The sequence below is a fragment of the Taudactylus pleione genome, unplaced genomic scaffold (genome assembly GCF_031769625.1).
Source record: "Taudactylus pleione unplaced genomic scaffold, aTauple2 ptg000113l, whole genome shotgun sequence".
In the NCBI taxonomy this organism is placed as follows: Eukaryota; Metazoa; Chordata; class Amphibia; order Anura; family Myobatrachidae; genus Taudactylus; species Taudactylus pleione.
The window spans coordinates 15,754,241-15,773,990 of NW_028284515.1; the positions used below are offsets into that span (position 1 = coordinate 15,754,241).

The 19,750-nt window shown below is 41.8% G+C and overlaps 1 protein-coding gene across 2 annotated transcripts in view; it reads right to left on the minus strand.

Moving 5' to 3' along the window:
• Nucleotides 1–1,453: 1,453 nt before the first annotated feature.
• PSEN1 (presenilin 1) overlaps nt 1,454–19,750 on the minus strand; it is a 67,594-nt gene continuing 49,297 nt past the window's right edge. For both annotated transcript variants that reach the window (XM_088471271.1, XM_088471270.1), the window contains exons 6-12: nt 19,199–19,266; nt 18,255–18,475; nt 17,069–17,167; nt 15,433–15,519; nt 6,231–6,407; nt 3,252–3,370; nt 1,454–2,784 (exon numbers count right to left, since the gene is read on the minus strand). In XM_088471271.1, the coding sequence (XP_088327397.1) occupies nt 2,629–2,784; nt 3,252–3,370; nt 6,231–6,407; nt 15,433–15,519; nt 17,069–17,167; nt 18,255–18,475; nt 19,199–19,266 (927 nt within the window). In that variant the 3' untranslated portion in view covers nt 1,454–2,628. The remainder of the gene's footprint in view (nt 2,785–3,251; nt 3,371–6,230; nt 6,408–15,432; nt 15,520–17,068; nt 17,168–18,254; nt 18,476–19,198; nt 19,267–19,750) is intronic.

Consider the following 19,750-nt stretch of genomic DNA (forward strand, 5'->3'; position numbering starts at 1 on the left):
GTGGCAAGTCCCATACTATTCGAAAATAAACTTCCCTATCCTGCCTCTATACTGCTAGGAGACAGGAAAAAAAAAAAAAAAAGACAGGGGACAAGAGGAAGGGGCTGGATTGTTTACAGTGAAGGGGCGGTCCCTGAAAAAACTTCCCATCTTTACAAAGGAGAACAGTTCCTATATCCCAAGGTGTGGCTGCCATGGAGGAACGAAGAAAAAAAAATATATAATCAAAACAAAATTACAGTGGAGTTGTCAAATATCTTGACACTAATTTATAAATAATATAATCTGATAGAACAACTTTTAACCTCCCTAAAGGTTTGTTCCAGTCTCTGTAGTCTGGGCATCAGTGTGCCACTATTACAGAGTACATTAACATTCATGAGCCACTCTCATCATTGAAATCTTGCCCATATTGGTAATTGGTTTTACATACCTGCAAACACAGGAAAACACAATTCCACTGAGACCAGATATAATCGGAGCATAATGTTAACATATAGCACAGGGAAGGCTTAAGAATACTTTTGGTCTGCTCACAGTAGGTGCAGCCATGTAGGGGGCGGAAGCAATATTAATGAAAATATAGCCTTCGCGCCACCAGTGATATTTGTGTTGGAGTTGGTAGACAATATAATTTTAGCCTAGATAATGACTACTTCTTCCATTGTGTGTCGGCGATGAGTAAATTGAATATAGAAAAAAAAATTTAAAAAGTAGAAAAAACAAACAAACCATTACACACTATATGAGCAAAAGTATGTGCGCTCACGCCTTTTTATTAGCATGTTTCCAGTCATCTGATTGGCTTCAGTGTGTTCTATCCTCGCCCACTTCAAAAAAGAAGAGAAGCAAGAGATAAAAGACTGAATTACTGGACTCAGGGCTTGATTCAGCAAGGAACGCAGTTACACACACACACACACACACACACACACACACGCACACTTGGTCTATTAATTTGCACTGCGCGTGCGCGAGCCACAAGCTCCAGTCAGAATTGCGTACGCAGACTGTATACAGAGTCATTGACAGGAACTGACGTTTGTGGGTGAGAACGAGGGAGTGCAGGCGTGACAGTCTGTTTCAACGCCGTTGCATAAATTATCCACTGCGCCACCAGACGCAGCCTGAGGACTCATAGCGTGTGCAGAAGTAAGCAATTCCTGAGTGAGGTCTGGGTTTCTTTAACTGTGCGCATGGGTCCGATGTTACTGATTGTTTCGCTATGTTGCCCTAGTATACGGATGTGAGTAAGGGGAAGTGGGCGTCCTTATGTCAGGCTGCGTATGCAATGTGAATGCACACATTTACATAGCACCTAGCAACTGCGGTGCGTGTGTATACACAGAATTTCATCCCTTGCTGAAAAAGGCTTTCAGCCCCTAGATAAACGCACTTTACAATATGGAAAATACATCAAAATAGTACTTTTGATTTAAGGATACAACATAGAAATGGTCCAAAAAAAATATTTTATTAACTTTTTCACTTCTTTTTGTAAATCATAGTTAATGGCAGTAATCCATTATATTTCCAGTGACACGCTCTGCAGAGTAGGCAAAATTGAGAGAAATCATAAATAAGACAGAACTGGGTTTTTTTGGAGACTGGAGAGTGAGGAAAAGTCATCCTGAGTCTATAAAACAAACCGCTCACATAAAAAGCCACCTACAGTCGGAATGGTTGATCTGTTATTTGGTTCAGTATTATTTACAAAACTCTAATTTAAGAGCAATTGACTGTGTATAGGCAATTGCTCTGGGTGACAAAGTCACGGTTGTGAACTTCAGTAGTCAATAGGTTTCTATGAACAGTGTAATAAGAACACTACAAAAACTTGTAATTATAGAATACAAAAAATAAGACGAAAAAAAAAAAAAAGTGTGTTGCCGACTTACCCCCCTTTGCTGCGTTGTGGCACAACCGTACCCAGCAGAACAGAGAACAAGTCATGCAGATGTATTTTTACAAATGTTTTAAATACATACACACAAAGATAGCATAGCCGGATTAATTTATGCACGCAGTTTAGAAGCGAGACATGTTCGAGGCAAGTATTGGCGTACTCCAATAGTGTTTTATTATTGGAAGATCATATTTGTTCTAGAGAGTATTGCTTTATGTTACAGTACTTCCACTCCCATATTAGTCAGGATTTTAGTAACCAGTGGTCTCCCCATCTGTTCCTTTGTATCTGTGGATGGAAATAAACTACACCTTGAAATAACGGTATTCAAACCATTTTAAATATCCATTCGCTCGCTATGGAAATTTCTTTCAGGCTGCTCTGGAATCCGCACACATTAAATGGAAAAAAAGGACGTTTTGTGTTACTCCTTTCTCCAACACTCATGACTTTCCACACAAGATGATCTGCTGGTATAAAAAAAAAGGTCCGCACACAAAAACACCTTTGGTGGCTCATGGTTCCAGCCTTGAGAACTGGATCAATAATGTCATACAGAACAGCAACTTGTACAGGTGTCTGTCTGCTCTCTACTAGGGGAGTAATGATCTCAAAATCCTTTGGGGAAAAAAAAAAATTAGAAAAGCAAAAAGCGCTTTTCTCGCATATGTTCATATACAGTCAAAAAACTAGAAGTCCCAAGGAAACACGTCGCCCAGAGGTTAAATATAAAATTGGTGAAATGCCAACTGGTCCATAAATGGCTGCACTAAGTTGTCTGTAGCAAAGTAGAAAACAAGTCCAAACGTTATGGAGATGGGGAGTGCAGGCAAAGCTTTCTTGAAGATGGCAAGGAGTAGCAGAGTAAGGCACAGACCCTGTAACAAGAACAATTATATTGACAGGTATAATGCAAAAAAATTAGAAAATGTTGTGTACTCTGGACATCCATGCAGATTGTGCTATTTTACAGTACTGAGAGCTGAGCATTTTCAAATTTTACAGTATAGGTAAATATAAAACTATAATAATCTGCTGAAAATATTAGGAAATGAATGTGGCACCAGGTTACACGGGAGCTGTGGCCAACCAATAAGGTGTCATATTCAGTGCACACCTCCCATCCTAGATGCTTGAATAATAGGGATAGATCCAGTCCCCCTACGGTTTCAAAGTGAACAAGCCCAAAAATACTAAAAATGACTGTGGCTGGCAATTCAGAGACCCCCCTCAATTGGTACATTGGTAAACTCAACTCCTAAATATGCAGAAGCCATGGCGTGTTTACTATACCCACTCCCCCATCCTCTCTGATTCAGGTATGTCTTTGAAGTTTGATACTCACAATTAGTATGGCAACAAAGCAAGCCAGGGTGGTATTCCAATCTCCACTGGCTGTGGCTGAAGCTTTCCCAACAAGTACACTGTAGAAGATAAAGTCTCCTAATCCAAGCTTCACTCCCCCTGGAGAAAAGATTTCCTTTAATTGCCGCATGATTAACTCAGTCTTAAAACAAACAAACAATCTGTAAATTGTTATCAACAACTTTAAAACCAGACTAATATAGAATCACAGGTTGTCCACTGAGAAGTGGCTTTCCTTAAATCACCAAACAAAATCTGCAGCCACATATAATGCTACTGTGATTGTAGAGAAAATGTCGGCTCTGTCATTTTATACTGTAGATCAGATCTGTTTAACTTTTCTCTAATTCTAGAATCAACTGCTATCACTAGCACATTATGGGGCAGTTTTTGAAATCTGGCTCACAGGTAACAAAAAAAAAAAAAAAAGTGTATTAACACATAACATCAATTATATATTGGCTCAAGGGCATGATTGCTATGTGCCCAATTTTTACAGGGAGAATTTATATTGTACAGTTAGAGGATAAAAGAATGTAGGCTATATAATTCAAGTTCCGGCGAATCAGAAGTAAATCTTTGCTACATTTTAGAATTAAGCAGATTGTGGTGCCTATCAATAGAGCATAGCTGGGGTATGACATTTAGGCCAGTATCCAATTAGCCCCTACAATTATTCGGCGCTAATGGATCCCCCTGGGCTATCCAATTAGCCCCACAACGCCGGCACTTATCGTGGATTTTTTCAAGGTCCAGAAAAAAAAATCCTGATAAGTGCCCTATGTTCCCTGCCGCGATCGCGAAAAACACTAAGGTCCGTGAACTTATCATAGATTCTATGTGTTTTCAGGCAAAAATGGGAAATTAAATTTTTTAGGCCGAGAAAAACGGGAGCTAAATTGCATAGCATAGCGCCCTCCCCCCCACCGGCCTTCATGTGTTTACTTACAAAATGGTGGTACAAAGCTCTGTCACTTCTCGCTATGACCACTTACATGTGCCAATAAACGTGTGGTTGACCTGGGTTATAGAACCTTTTTTTTTTTTATATTTGTGGTTTCCACTTAAGACTGCAGACTAATACTCCCTGTGTTTGGGAGATTTTTAATTCTGTGAAATTAACTTCAAATGTAAAAGTCAAAAGCATTGGTTGAAAGAAAAATGGAATCTGTTTCCAACTTGTAAAGATGTCAGGAAACCAAGCAACTGCCTATGCTCTTGCAAACACCCTCCATGCTTTGGAACTACAGTACAGGAATTCCTATTACATATACTCCAAGTTGCTAAATTGCATTTACCCGATATTTACTTCTTGTAAAACCGTGTTTAGTAAATAGGAGTACTGCAATAGCCCTGCACTTTTAGTGGAAGCCTCCAGGGAAACTTGCGTGTCCTGCAGGTGCTACCTCCCTGGTCTGCTGGGGATTGTACAGCTGCCATTCAGCACTCTGCCTGTGAGATGGACCAGTGATGGTACATAGGTGCACAAATTATCTCAACTTAGATGACCAAGGGCTTTATTTACGAAGATGTGGCTTCACGACGGGTTGCAGGTGAATATTTAAAACGGCACTCGCAGTCAGGGTAAAGCACGCCGGGCTTTACACTGACTGCGGATGCCGTTTTAAATATTCACCTGCAACCCTCCGTGAAGCTAAGCCGCTGTCTTGTAAATAAAGCCCATGTGTCTATAAGACCCATGATGGAGGCTGGGGGACAGGTGTGGATGAGAGTTTGCTGCAGTGGAAGAAGGCAGATTGAGGGTGTCAAGCACCCCTTCACCACCTCTCATCAGGGAAAGCTGAGGCCTTCTCTCAAAGTGAGCAATAAGTTTGTGTGTCCACCTTTTTTAAAAGGCAGTGTGGGGGAAGCAGAAGAGGAGTTGGAGTTACTAATGTTTATTTCCAGTGCTCTGATTCCTAGTGGTAGCCCTAACCCAATGTCTGTGCCCCTCTAAGGCTGAAGGAGGAAATTACTTTATTGTGTTTTATGCCCACTAGGAAAAACAAAATAAACATCAGAAGACCTCAATTTTAACTGGGTATGTCTTTCCATTAACAAAAAATGGTTTATAGGCAATACATAACGTAGGAGGTGTCTTAAAACATGAACAACAGTGAATTATGCTGTCTGAGTGTGTTTATATATAAAATGCATGTCTTTCATCTATACACACACACACACACACACACACACACACACACACAATATGATGGATTTACAACAGAGATCCTAACCACTTCGAAAGCTGCCACATAAGTGCAGCCTAAGGAAAGCAGACAGAGCACTGAATGTTTTGAGATAAATATTATGAGGTTTCATAGTAGACTTAAGGGCTATTTTAAAGTCATAAAACTAAAGGACATCTGTACAGCACCAGAAAATATGTATGTGTCTGTTGTACTAGTGAGGATTGCAGTATTCACTCAAACCTCCTGCACATTCCTGTGAAAATGTCTGGGGGCCATGATACAGCTCACAAAGCACAGAGTCTCATTACATTGCCCATAGGGGAAGACTGTAATAACAAATGTGTGCTGTGACAGCATAGGCCCTGGAGTGCTGATCAGAGTAGACAGCTTTGCTTCATATCAAGGTGTGGTGCCAAATACACAACACAATTCTAATAGTGTCTCTGTTCTTGGGCAACCAATATTCATCGTACGGGGGTCACTAGACGGGGACCTGCATCGTACGGGGGTCTCTAGACTGTCACTAGGTACAGGGTAAAAAAAAAAAAAATGGGGGGAAAAAAAAAGTCTCAGCCTCTATTTTCCCCACTCTGTATCCTATTCCCCCTTACAGCATGGTCCCTGACGCACTATTTATTTTGTTTTATTTGCATGTGGATGACGCATGTGATCCCTACCTAACAATCTGTCTATTTGGTGATTTATTTCCAAAGTTCTTTTTAAAAAAATAAATAAAAAGGAATTAGTTAGCCAATTAATGCACTCACGCTCCTCAGGGTCTTCACTTGGAGGGGCATTACTTGGGAGAGCTTGTATAGCTGCTCGGGACTCTGGTGTAGAACCAATTTGTCCGATCCTGGCATCCCTCTGCTCTTCCCAATTCGTATCAAAGCCTCCGTTATCATCAGGCGAAACAGAGTCACTCCCTGCCTGGACAGCCGGCACTTGTTACATGAAAGAGCAAAAAAGGATTTAAGTATGCAGATAACATACACGCATTTATAAAAATGTATACATTACATACACAGGATCGTGTTCCAACTGCTTTGAACATTTTAAGCTGTATTAGTCATATTACCGTAACAACCATGGTGGAAATAACATTATGGTCCTGATTGAGGCGAGAGTAAAGCCATGCTGTACTGCAGGTGGGGCAGATGTAAAATGTGCAGTGTGTTAGATTTGGGAGGGGTGTGCCCTAGCACAAATCTAAATTTCTGTGTAAAAGTAAAGCTGTCCAGCATTTGTGGGCTAAATGCAAAAGCAGCCTGTATTTACCCTGCATGCAAAAATAAATAAATGTACTTGATTTGCCCAGGTATAGTTACTTGCTCTTTTTAGCTTTACTCCCAACTCAGAATCAGGTTCCTATATATCATACAGTGTTGACATTTGATCACCAGACAACTACTAAGAAGTGGCACATTATTTGAAAAAGGGGGACACCCCTCTTTTAGTGGAGTATACTCCCCAGTGTGTAGGTGCCAGGATGGGGGAGATGGTACTTGTGTGTAGGTGCCAGGATGGAGGAGGTCGGGGCACCTCCACAGACCTTCAATAGTTCTGTAGTACAGGATGAGATTGTCTAGTGATCACCAGACACCAATCACTAAGAGGCTGCATAATGTAAAAGAGAACTCCATACATTCAAATGAGGGTACCCCGGACCTTACTGAACCAGAATAGAGGAGAGACTTCTTAAGGATATCTGCAGAGTACCCCGGTGATCATACAGTACATACACTATACAGCAGTGTTGTTGCCGTGAGGGGGTGGTGCCTTAATATACACATGCAATTTTGAAAAAAATATAACAATATTATAGCCTGAAAAAGTGCAATGTCTATGTCACTCCCTCTAACACAGATACAATGCTCTGAACGCTAGTAACATTCTGTGACATCAAAGTGAGCATGCTCCTACCAGCTGCCCAGACGTTAGCCAACTAGGAGTTGTACGCTGTTAGCATTGCGATGCCATCATGTGCTAATGCAGCAGGCGGCGACTGGTGTAATTAGATGCCTCCTGCAGCTGCCTCAGAGGAAATCTATAACTATTAAAACATATTTCACTGATGACCCCCACACTGTATACCTTCACGTTCTATGTATGAAAAGGTTTTTTCTTATTCTTTTTAAATCTATTACTCCTAACTTCACCCAGACGCAGTCACCCCAGCACACAAATCTGGGGCTCTGCATGTAGACAATCGCATTTGCAGTACAGCCAAGTAGAACATATAACTATAACTATATCCAAAGCAATTCAAAGACTTTAAATAAATACAATTCACAGTAGAATGTGACTACGGGCAAATTCCTTTCATAGAAAAAAAGCTAAAAATAATTAGTGCAAATAATTAGTAGAATATGCATATGTTATATTAAGGAAAGTGTGTACCAGACAGGTGTGTAAGACATATCTGTTTACATAACATGCCAGTAAATGTAAGTCTGGCCATCCCTGTATCACAGTCTGCGTACTACTGTACGTGCTTCTATGTCACCTCTGTTACACACTATAGATTACCGATGTGTTAGAGCAATCAGTGAGAAATTAAAAAAAAAAAGGCAATATGACCGATATCTGTAGCTCACAAAGTGGGCTCAAAATACATTCATTGTCCTGTATATAATTCAGAAATTGGTAACATAAGCCTGTCAAGCTGCTGTGGAATGAAAAGTCCATTATTGTTCATTCTGGAACGGGGTGGGTACGGGATGCCGGCGCTCAAAATCCAGACACCGGCATCCCCACACCGGCATCCCGACTGGGTTACAATCCAAACGCCTACAGGCAAGTACCCTACCCTAACCCCTAAACCTACTCCTCTGCTGCCGCTGGCACTCTGACTGGTGTCGGGATACCGGCGTCGGCATCACAACTGCCGGGATGCCAACTACATCCCTTCTGGAATGTATATTTCCATCAATGCTGGACTACTGTGTGTCAGATCAAAAAGGTGACTTATCTAGATAAACTAACTCCCCCTGGTGCTCCCAAAACAGCTCTGACTCGTTGAGGCATGGACTGCACAAGACCTCTGCAGGTGTCCTGTGATGTCTGGCACCAAAACGTTAGCAGCATATCCCTTAAGTCCTGTAAATTGTGAGGCGACGTCTCCATAGCTTGGAATAATTTTTCCAGCTCATCCCACAGATGTTCGATCAGATTGAGATCTGGGTAATTTGGAGGCCAAGTCAACACCTTGAACTCTTTGTCATGTTCCTCAAACCATTCCTGAACAATTTTTGCAGTGTGGCAGGATGCCACTGCCATCAGGGAATACCATAGTCATGAAATGGTTTATTGCAACAATGATTAGGTAGGTGGTATATGCAATTAACATCCACATGAATGCCAGGATCCAAGGCTTCTCTAGCAGAATTGTGTCCAGAGCGTTACACTGCATCCGCTGACTTGCCATAGTGTATCCTGGTGCCATCTCTTCCCCCGGTAAATGGCACGCATGCAACCGGCTGTCTACCAATGTAAAAGAAAACGTGATTCATCAGACCAGGCCACCTTATTCCTTTGCTCCATAGGCCAGTTCTGACGCTCATGTGCACATTGTAGGCACTTTGGCGGTAGAGAGGGATCAATCTGAGGCTACGCAGCAAGCTGTAATGCACTGTGTTCTGACATCTTTCTCTCATAGCTATAATTAACTTTTTCAGCAATTTGTGCTACAGTAGCTCTTCTGTGGGATAGGACAAGACAGGCTAGCCTTCGCTCCCCACGTGCATCAATGAGCCCTGGGTGCCCATGACCCGGTCATCGGTTCACTGGTTATCCTTCCTTGGACCACTTTTAGTAGGTACTAACCACTGCATACCGAGAACACCCCACAAGACCTGCCGATATTCGGATGATTGGATCTCCCTGTGGAGAGCACTCCAGAGACTGAAGAACAGATCGTGTTGGTCACAATGGATGATGGACGGTAAGGTACATTTTACTCCATTGGTTATTATGTTCCTGAATAATTTGTTATCAACGTTAAGTAGTGAGATGGCCCCATATGAGGAGGGAAGCAAAGGGTCTCTTCCAGGCTTTTGGAGCAAGCCATTAATGGCAGAGTTAAAGTGGGAGGGGATGGAATCAACGGTTATAATATTATTAAAGAAATCAGTGAGTGGGGTGATAATTTGAGGTTAGAGTATCCATCTGGCCCAGGAGATTCCAGAAGTTTAAGGTCCTGTTATCTCTGCTCCCCTCGCCATCGGCTGCAGAAGGGTTTCGGACTGTTCACAGTAAATACGAGTGAGGGAAACTTTGTCCTATATGTACAGTACCTTGAGAACAAAACGTTTTATAAAAATGTTGGAATGTAAATCACTACCTCTATGGCGAACTGTTCAAAAATCGTACTCAAACGCAGTAACGTGTGAAGCCCCGTTAACCTTGTAGGTGGTTGGATAACGAACGACTACATTTATTACAAATTATGGTAGAAATTAAATCTACCAGTCAAAATGGGTCTTGCCATCAAAAGGTAAAAACGTTAGTGGGCCTGGGAAGGGTATCGCTTAAATCCTGGTTGCTGTAAGGGACATCTGGCCTGTGCAATACAACATCTCCTGCTCCTTCCTAGATTTACAGGTAAAAGATAATTGCTAGTCACAAAACCACCTTGACAGTCTTTTCAGATGAGTCCTTGAGTCTCTAGGTAGTCCAGCTTGTCCTGGAAGTAGTTCACCCAAGCATTTTTCAGCCTTGAATTTTAAAGAGGCGGCCAGATTTGATGGGAAACGCCATTGTATGTGTTATCCCAAGCGATATTGACCCTGTGGAGTTACTAAAATCGGGGCATGATCCAAAATGCCAATAAGTACTCCAGCCTGGAGAATGAGTTGTGAATAGCAAAATAAGTGTATTCGAGGTCTATTGTCTAGGAGACCCAGGTAACTAGATATATATCAAGAAAAGCCAACGTTGGGCTGTTAAGTGACCATATTTAAACTCCCTGTCTTGAATAAGGTGTGTCAGTGAAAGTATAAAGTTTAGGCAGAAGTGCATTGAGAGGAGCCTCATCGCAAACACTAGGGCCATGCATTTACTGGTCTCCATCTATTGTAATTCCAAGCAACATATAGTGAAGTTCACATGGCAGACTCCTGTGGATCAGAACATCTAGACCCCTAGACTTTAGAGTTATACGAAAAACCTATCCTTAGCTGGTGGAGCACATGTAGCTTCTAGTGTTCAGAGGTTAAGTGCATCGCCTGGAGGAAAGAGATGTCGGCCTTCAAATTGTTAAGGTAAGAACCCTTCTAAGTTTAATTGGAGAGTTGATACCCCTAACCATCCAGGAGCAGATTTCAAGCGGGACGCCACATCAATACACAGAGTAAAGCTGGCCACACACTAGACCAACTTACATCCAACTAGTTGATTGGTTGGAATGAAAATCTAGTAAGGGATGAAAGCAAATGACAATCAGCAATTTGCTCCCAAACGCTGGAAAATGGACAAAAACTTTTGTTTGAACAAATTGTTTAGATCAAACATTTAACAAATTTGTCTGAACGACCATTTTCATCTGTTTTCTAGCATTTAGGAGCAAATTGCTGATCATCAGTTACTCCCATACCTTACCAGATTTATCATTCCAACCAATCAACTAGTTGGATGGTTGGATGAAAGTTGGTCTAGTGTGTGGCCAGCTTAAGACTATCCCAACCCTCCCCACCCAACAACGCATCTCAAAAATTCAACAATAGAAAGAAAAAGACAAACAAAACTACCACAAAAGTACCAAAGAAAGGCTCAGGGGAGAAATTGATAAACATGTTAAACAATGAAGAACATTTGTAAAAAAATAAATAAAGACAAAAAAAAAAAAAAAATAGGATTACCATTCCAAAGCTCATGCAATATAAAGATAAAAAAGTGAATAATTATACTCATACAAGTATGGACACTGCCTTTTTAAAGGCAGATAGCGAATATAATAGGTAAATAACCAGAGTGTATTAAGATAAGGTAGTGGTGGCCGGAGACCGGCCACACGTAGGTGAAATATCCACTGTGGCACTAAAGGGTCAACTCCCTTTGAAATATACAGGCGCTAGACACCCACTGTAAATGTATAGCTGGCGCTGGGCGCCGAGTGTTAAACGTATTTTTAACGTGTTGTGGCCAGGTAATTAGGAGAGCTCCAGCAGTTCGAGGCGGCAGGGCTAGGCGAGGCACTTGCTGTACTGCAGAGTGCTGGAGGACTTTGAGAGCAGTGCCCAGTATCACCAGCACTGGCAGAGTTAAAGTTCCAGCGTGGAAACAGGTTAAAAAGCACAAACACTGCACATGGTCTATAATCAACTGTATTAATATACACATATTTTGCGGTAGAGCACTGCATCTGATAGCAATGCATTGGTGTATAAAGCTGAGTATATTTAATAGTCTATGACATGTTTTTGTATTTAATATGTGTTTAAATGCACTTCTTGGACATGCCTGTATAAGACATGACCAGCTTCTGTGACTGCAGGACAATAGATGCTAATTGTCATTTCCTAGCAGGAGGTCTGATGTACAGAAAGACCTGTGAACTCCAGGGGAGACCTGGATGGAAGCTTTCTGTGTGAAGGTGTGAAGAGAGTCAAATGGCCAAATCTTCCTTTGATATAGCTCTGAGATCATCTCTTGTGTGATTGCACTTTTGGGGAAAATATGTTTGTTTTTCATGATTCCCTGCACATTGCAGGAAGATGAAAGCGAATACTATTGCTGGTTATTCTACATAGATATATTGACAGTGTGTGATAAATGTATCAAAGGATGAAAGTAAATGACCAGTTTCTGTTTGATGTGTGTTGTAATTACATTTGGGATAGATGGTCTGATCGGTTTACAAGACCAACTGTGGGAGGCTTTCACCATTCTGTATTATGTTTTCTGACTATATATACAGGGCCTGTGAGCCTGTGTATGTGTAAATCTTTGGAAGATCAAGACTGCTGTATCATCTATGTATGCTGTACCCCCTTGAAGTCAAAGGGAAGAGTCTTTCAAGGCTGTGCGCAATAAACATCTTTGCCTATTCGACTGCATCTGCATCCTGTGAGCAACAGAATTGCGCAAAACGCTATTCCATTCTCCTGCTGTTCTAGGTTGAGCCAAGCGTTTCCAAGTTCAAGCCCTCTGCCAGCTACTGTGCAGAGCCTGGTCCATTGCGAGGGATGAGGAGGAATCAGCTAATACCAATCAGGAGGTGTAGCCGCAGCTAGCCGACACATACGCAGAAGCGGTTCCAGGTGCCGGAGTACATAAGAAGCGGTTCCAAATGAGTTTGGTGGTGGCAGCATAGTTACACGCCCACGATGCAGTGGGCAGAGTCAGTGACAGGCGGTCACCGACGGTAAGTGGGAATCAAACCCAATTTGTGATGGAGTGTCGAGTTGAGGTAATCCGGTCACAGTAGTCAACTAGAAATCAGAGACCACAATAATACCCTTCAGGTGTGTCAGTTACCAGATTAGGCAAGTACCGGATTGACATTCTTTGGGTTTGCAGCAGCTGCTGTGTCTTCTTGAAAGTAAGCCTGGGTATTGGCCATTGTGGTGAATTTTTGGGGGCCTTGGGAGGTGGAGATGTAGCTATGCAGGGTAAACCAAGGCAAAGTTCTGTCCCTGGATAGGTTGAGTACAGATTGGTGACATTTATCGCTATGCGGTTAGGACCTCTGCAGGGAAATTTTGGAAGATGAAGAGTTGACGATCTTCCCAATGGTTGGATTTTTGATTTCCTTGTAGCTGTCCAGATGGCTACCTTGCTGATATAGTTTAAGCATTTGAATATGACTGCGAGACTTGTTAGAGTCAAAGTCACGGAAAGGGTCTAATCTGTGCGCATGTTTAATGACAAGATATAGCAGATCGGACACCACATTCAGAAGAACAGGAAGATACGACAAGAGGAATTAGTTAAAGGCAGGACCTCTGATTGATTCAGGCAGTCCAAGTAAATGCAGATTATTGTGGTGGGCTTGGTTTTTGAGGTCATCGACATTTGCCAAAACATGAATGTCAGATTTTGAGAGTTCAGCTACCTGTTTTTAGATCACAGATTTTTCTTCGATACAATACTAGTTAACAGTGACTTGATATGCTGTGAAAGCCAGTTGGTCTTTAATTTCTGCAACAGTGGTGGCTTGCTAGTGCATTAAGGGCTCAATGATTTTGCAAAACGCCTTCACCACTTCCTGATATGGCAACAAAACTGCAGGCACAGGTGCAGAAAAGTCCAGTGCCAGTGGAGCGGAGGCTGCTACAGAAGTGTTACTCATTTGTCACCCCCTTATGCCATCTGTGATTTAGCAGTGGTGCAGGAGCAACAAATTTATCCATTGTGGGAAGCACAAGTGCAGGACAGGTGAAATTGAAGTTATAGCTGATGGGAGTAAATATCAAGGATTATGGCCACAACGTACTTTGAGGTAAAGAGCAGTTTAATTTTTGCCAGTTAAAACTGTACCCAGATTGTGTAGGGAAATGGATAGGAGGCACAGGTAAAACCGCTCCTCTCAGAATTCATTTTTGGCAGCCTAAGAGCATATAGCCACAGGGAGGACTAAGCAGCAAGGGCTCCAAGTGCAGGCTTAAAAATGTTTTTCATAGGGACGCCAATGTCCAGAACTCCCGGCTGTGAGTGTCAGAGCCACCAGCAGGCCATCGGAGCTCAGCAGGTGAGAATCGGGTGTGCAAGCAATTGGCCGAATAAAGTCAACAGTCACAGACCGCGGAGGGGAGTCAGAAGACAGACAGTATGGCGAACCATGACAAGCCATAATGGTAATCTCACAGGTGTGTTTATTTTATAGTTTCTCAGCACATCTAGGAACCACAGGGATGATAACTTGACATTCGGGGAATCCCATTAACCAATTATCCTCACCATGACAGCCCAGGGACGCTTTAAGACTAGTACTTTTTAGTGCAGGACCGGTACTTCTCAGTCACTAGTCCTGCATGGCCAGGTTAGGAGCTGCTTATTATTATAAGAAGGGGACCCCACACTGGTTCACTCAATAAAGATAATCAACCAAGGCTGGATAATACCGATTATGTTAATAAAAATGTATAAATGGACAGCATAGCCCACCACTAAAAATTACTCATATTACCTAAATCACTAGCTGACCTGGGTTGATCATCTCTGTAACTTAGCTACCATTGTCATCCATGATCCTTGTAAAATAAAAAGGTCCTTAAGAACCCTGTCCATCATACTTAAAAATAGATAGAAACAAAGGGCCTGATTCAGAGCCACTCGTAAGCGGCCGCTCGTTCGCTCCGAGCGATGTTTGCCCAACTGCGCATGCGTACGGATCGTTATACGCATGCGCGAACCAGTCAGTGCGGCCGAAATTCATGTGCTTGCAAAATAGCGAATGCCTGATAATTTGAGTGACAGAATGAGGCGTATGTGGGTGCTAACAGGGGAAACGGCGTATGTGGGTGCTTCAAAACGGGGAGTGGAGATCCGAACGCAGGCGTGCTTAAAGGTCAAAACGGGCGTTTTATGGGTGTGCATAATTAATACAGCAGCGTCATTGACCACGTCACTGGGTTATTTAATAGCCAGAACTGCTCGCAAAATTGTGGTAGCAAAAACCAACCCCAAGAATAGCGAGCAGTTCATACCCTGGTCGATGTACTCGATTAATCTAATAAATAGCGGACATGACGTAGGATGCGAGCGACCAGGGGGTGTAGTTTCCCAAAAAACGACCGCAAGTTTTGTTCGCTCGTTCAGACCTAGAGGCGTGAACAGACCGCAAACAGCGAACATTTCATTTGAATAGCCACCCCTATTTTCTGAACGAACGACCGCAAATAGCGTCCGGCTCTGAATCAGGCCCAAAGAACACACTTTTAACAAAAAAAAAAAAAGTGCTTAATTTAGTGTAGTCCAGCACAGACTTTGCTATTAACGCAATGCTACCATAACAGCTGGCACCCCTACCTTGTGTGTTGTACGTTGGTTTCTTTGAACCACTCTGTATGAATCCTGTATCGCCATCTGCCATATTCACTAACCAGATCATAGTAGCTGTGGATAAAAAAATAACCAATTACATTTTCATAGGATTCTTGTCTGGAGTATTTCAGCAGGCCAAGCCAAAAATGGGCTCAGAAAAAGATGATAAAATGCTAATTCAGTTATGCTCTTACACAGAAGCAGCCCAATCACCAGTAATTTAAAATGTTCTAATTTAGAAGTTCACAAATCTATGCTGCATGGAGCAGGGAAAGTGTTGTGAAGCAAGGCGTTTAATGGAAATAAGCAGGATTCCATAGATACAGTAGCTAAGCAGGGTCCCCCACCCGCAAAGAGCAGTAATAGGAGTTTCTGTCAATCTGAAGCAAATACAATGTGGTGTCTCCAAACTCATGCACCCAACCTTATTGACAAGGGGTAATTACATAAGTAACCTAAAAAGAAAAAGTGAAGGCGTTGCCCATGGCAACGAATTACAGATGTGTCCACATACATAAATCCTCGGTGTGCTACAAGTTGTGTTACAAATAACGCGTGAGCACCGTGTAACTCGGCAGCGCTGAACGTCTTTACGTGCGACTTTTTACCTTCAATTGCGTCCTTTTCACTCATCAATGCGAATATAACGCACAAGCAGCTTCTGCGGATTAAAAAATGTGACATGCCTATATTCTGTGGGGTGTATCTGCATGCAAAATACTATGTTACAGTGTCATCGGCTGTGACACTAACGTAGCATTTCGCATGCAGATACACCCGCAGTCACACACAGAATATAGGCATGCTGCATATCATTTTAATCAGCAGAAGCTAAAAAGTCGCATTAATATATACGCTAAGAGCTACAGAGTCATGCCATGGCATGACGTAACTAGAAGGGCTGTTTAAAGTGCAAGGAGGCTAGATGTATGAGGACACATCTGTACTTATGTGTTCAGTATATTCTGCTAAAATCTTATTGGTTGATATTGGTAGCATCTCTGCTTTCACTATAAAAGTCTCAGTAAATCTACCCCAGAGTGGTTACACACTGCACTATATACATGAATTCTGCATACAACTAGAGAATCAAATTCATCAAACACCCTGTGTTAAACTTAACCATTGCATTTTATTTCCCTTTACTAACAAGTGACTAAATTGCAGGGTGTGAAAAGTCGCTGGGTCCAGCACTCCAAACAGTATATAGAAACTGTTCCCAGTACCCTCAACAGAATGAACAATATCCAATATGCAGATGCGTTACTCGGGTAATAAAATTACACAAAAACAGCTTGGCAAATGCAACATTTCAGTGCTACTTTAATCGGCACTTTCTTCAGGATAAAAAAAAGACAGTGCCAATTAAAGTGGCACTAAAACGTTGCATTTACCAAGCTGCTTTTGTCTAATTATTTTACCCGAGTGCCGCACCTGCGTATTGTTTATACTGTGAGGGCACCGGGAACAGTTGCTATACGATATACAGTATATATATAGCACAGATATCGGTGGCCGCAAAAATATTCCTTCTGAGGTTCAAAAATTAGGATTTAACTTAATTAATATGCCAGCAAATTAAACATTGCAATCTAGTCCCCATCTGTAGAGGATTACATACAAGAGTAGATTAAGGCTGGGAAGAGTGTTTCATTTCTCTCTTGGGCAGTCTCCACCAGCATACGGAGGGGTCCTTTCGGGCACAATACTGCTATGAGATCTATAGGAGAGAACAGGGTAAAGAAATCTTCATGTTAGGACACACAAAAATGTTTAATTCTATATGGAGGCTCAATTCTAAAACAAACACTCTGCCCATCCTACAATGCAACTGATAATTTAAAGTTGTTCATTTCCTTGACCTGAAGTTCACAAGATGCAAAACTACAGTACTTTTTAGCAAATTAAAATTTTATTTGTTTGACATTGGAAAACATTGTCCAGGGACAATATGGGGAAAATAGTTTTCATTTCTTCTCCTTTTAATGAGAGCTAACCAGCTCGCCAGCAGTGGTGCTCACTCCTGCTTTCATGTGCAAGTAACCTGCAAAGGATCCACAGTGTAAGCCGTGCGGCATTTTTTTTGGGCAGCTATGATCAGTTAATGGCCACCTCTCTGGTGACCTTGGCTGTCAACAAAAGTCTTACTTAGAATCATACTTGCCTACTCTACCGGGAGTCGCAGAAGACTCCATATTTTTCAGGTAAGCCCTCGCACCCCTGGAAGAGTAGGTAGATCTACCACATCCCACCCACTTCCTAGTGAAGTGGGCAGGATGGGGAGATTTTCCAAAAAATGTGCGGGTCCATAGGGAGGGGGTGAGGCTAAATTATGCAAATCTTGACATTTAGCCCCACCCCCTCCTCACGGGCCCACAAAGCATGGGCATTACCTGTAAAGGGGCGGGACCTAATGGCGGCTATAGTCTGGCCCTGCCCCGCCGAAGCTGAGAGCAGCAGCTCCTCTCTGGCTTCTCCCGAAAAGGATTTCTGAAAAGTCAGTAAGTAAGTATACTTATAATGTGCAGCGCTGCTTTGGGATGTATAGCAGCCGTATCTAGCCATTGCAAATATGCGGTGAATTAGGAAGAGGGGGCAGTCCTTGGTTAAACCAATCTGTAACCACTGGAGACATATGAAAAGCACCAATCTAACAGATTCATTTTAGTCGATAGATACAGAAACAAATGATGGGATTTCAATATTGATGGAATATCTAATGGTTGTATTATGTAGCCAAGGCATTCTTGAAAGGAAGCGGTGACAAGAAATCACTTCCTGGTAAAATACTTTATACAGGCACTCACCATAAACCGATATGACGGCCAGGATGAGCCAGGCTGTCCATTCTGGGAGATACTTGATGAACACCAATGCCATCAGAGCGCTGATCATTATAAGGTAGGCCTGCTGTAGGATGAGTGGTCCTTTCCAGTGAATACAGATCATACCAACCACTCCAAAGTTCCAGATCATCAGAGCCAGTGTGATGTAATCCATGGCTACATTGTAGGTCTTGAACACTTCTCTGGAAAGTATATAGGTCAGCCATTATTCAAAATAAATTCCAATTTCCCAGTGTACAGGATAACATAGGACACGTGTCCAGCTATGTATTTATTTAGTTTCTAAAAGTCTGTATCCTTGCCCCTGCTCCCTCCTATGTGTATGGGACGTCACAGCTGAATAAGCCCTGTTCCCAATGACAACACTGAACCCATGTGTATTTCACATACCAGAGTGTGAGATGCCCCAGTCCACTACTACAGGGACCCAGACAATGTGGGATAATGTTATCATCATCAGAAACACAAAACTGTTTATATAGAGACTAAGAAAAAACATACTAGTAGAACATAATCAGACCTTACTATGGCCGTGCCCTGGGGCGGCTTAGCTGGGCCAGTTTGGAGGTGTCCTGCGCTCTGGATTTGAACCCTAGTATGTTAGGGACCTACCCTAAAGAGGTTACCTGGATATGGTGGGTAGGCCCATAACCTTGGCCATGATTATGCTAAAAACCTCTATTTATTGCAAAATTTTATTGCATTTATATATTATCAATAATTTGGAGTTGTGCACCTGAGATTTGTCGGTTTCCAACTTTAATGACAGCAGCTATTTCATTTGCTGAATTAAAATCAATGATAATGTAGTCTATTAATGCTTTAGGAACCAGCTATATTACTGACCAGATTCCACGGTGTGTGGGTGGCACATCCCTTTAAAAATGTTTTTCTCATGTACTTACCCCAGGTAGATAAAAGAGAAGAAGAATAGTAGCAACAATGAGGAAATGATGAGCCAACCATGTATGACCTGGAGATCGAACAAGTGACTTATTTACAAAGAAAAACACATTTTAAGAGCCAGTATTATAAACACCATATCTATAATAAATGGTAAGGTCATCTGTGTAGTACATGAGACCTACATCTATGTAAAATAACTGAAAAAAAGCTACCTGTATACTAACCCAAACTATACCTTAACACCCCTAAGAAAACATTAACCATTTAAAATTCTTATTAGCACATTAATAGTAAAACAATTTGCAAATCTTTAGTTACAATTCTATCTGTAATACTAAAACTCAAGCCTGTAATTGATAGACATTATTTAAATGCATCATATCAAGGGTTAACGGTAGTCCGCTCAAAATAAACTGTGATGTGCGATTTTAAAATATATATTTTACAAACAGATTTTGAGAAGTTTTTCACTTTGCTACTGTATTTTTTCCCTTGAAGAAAATGAAAACATTATTTACTTCCCTAATTTCCAATTGGAAGGAGTTTTTACC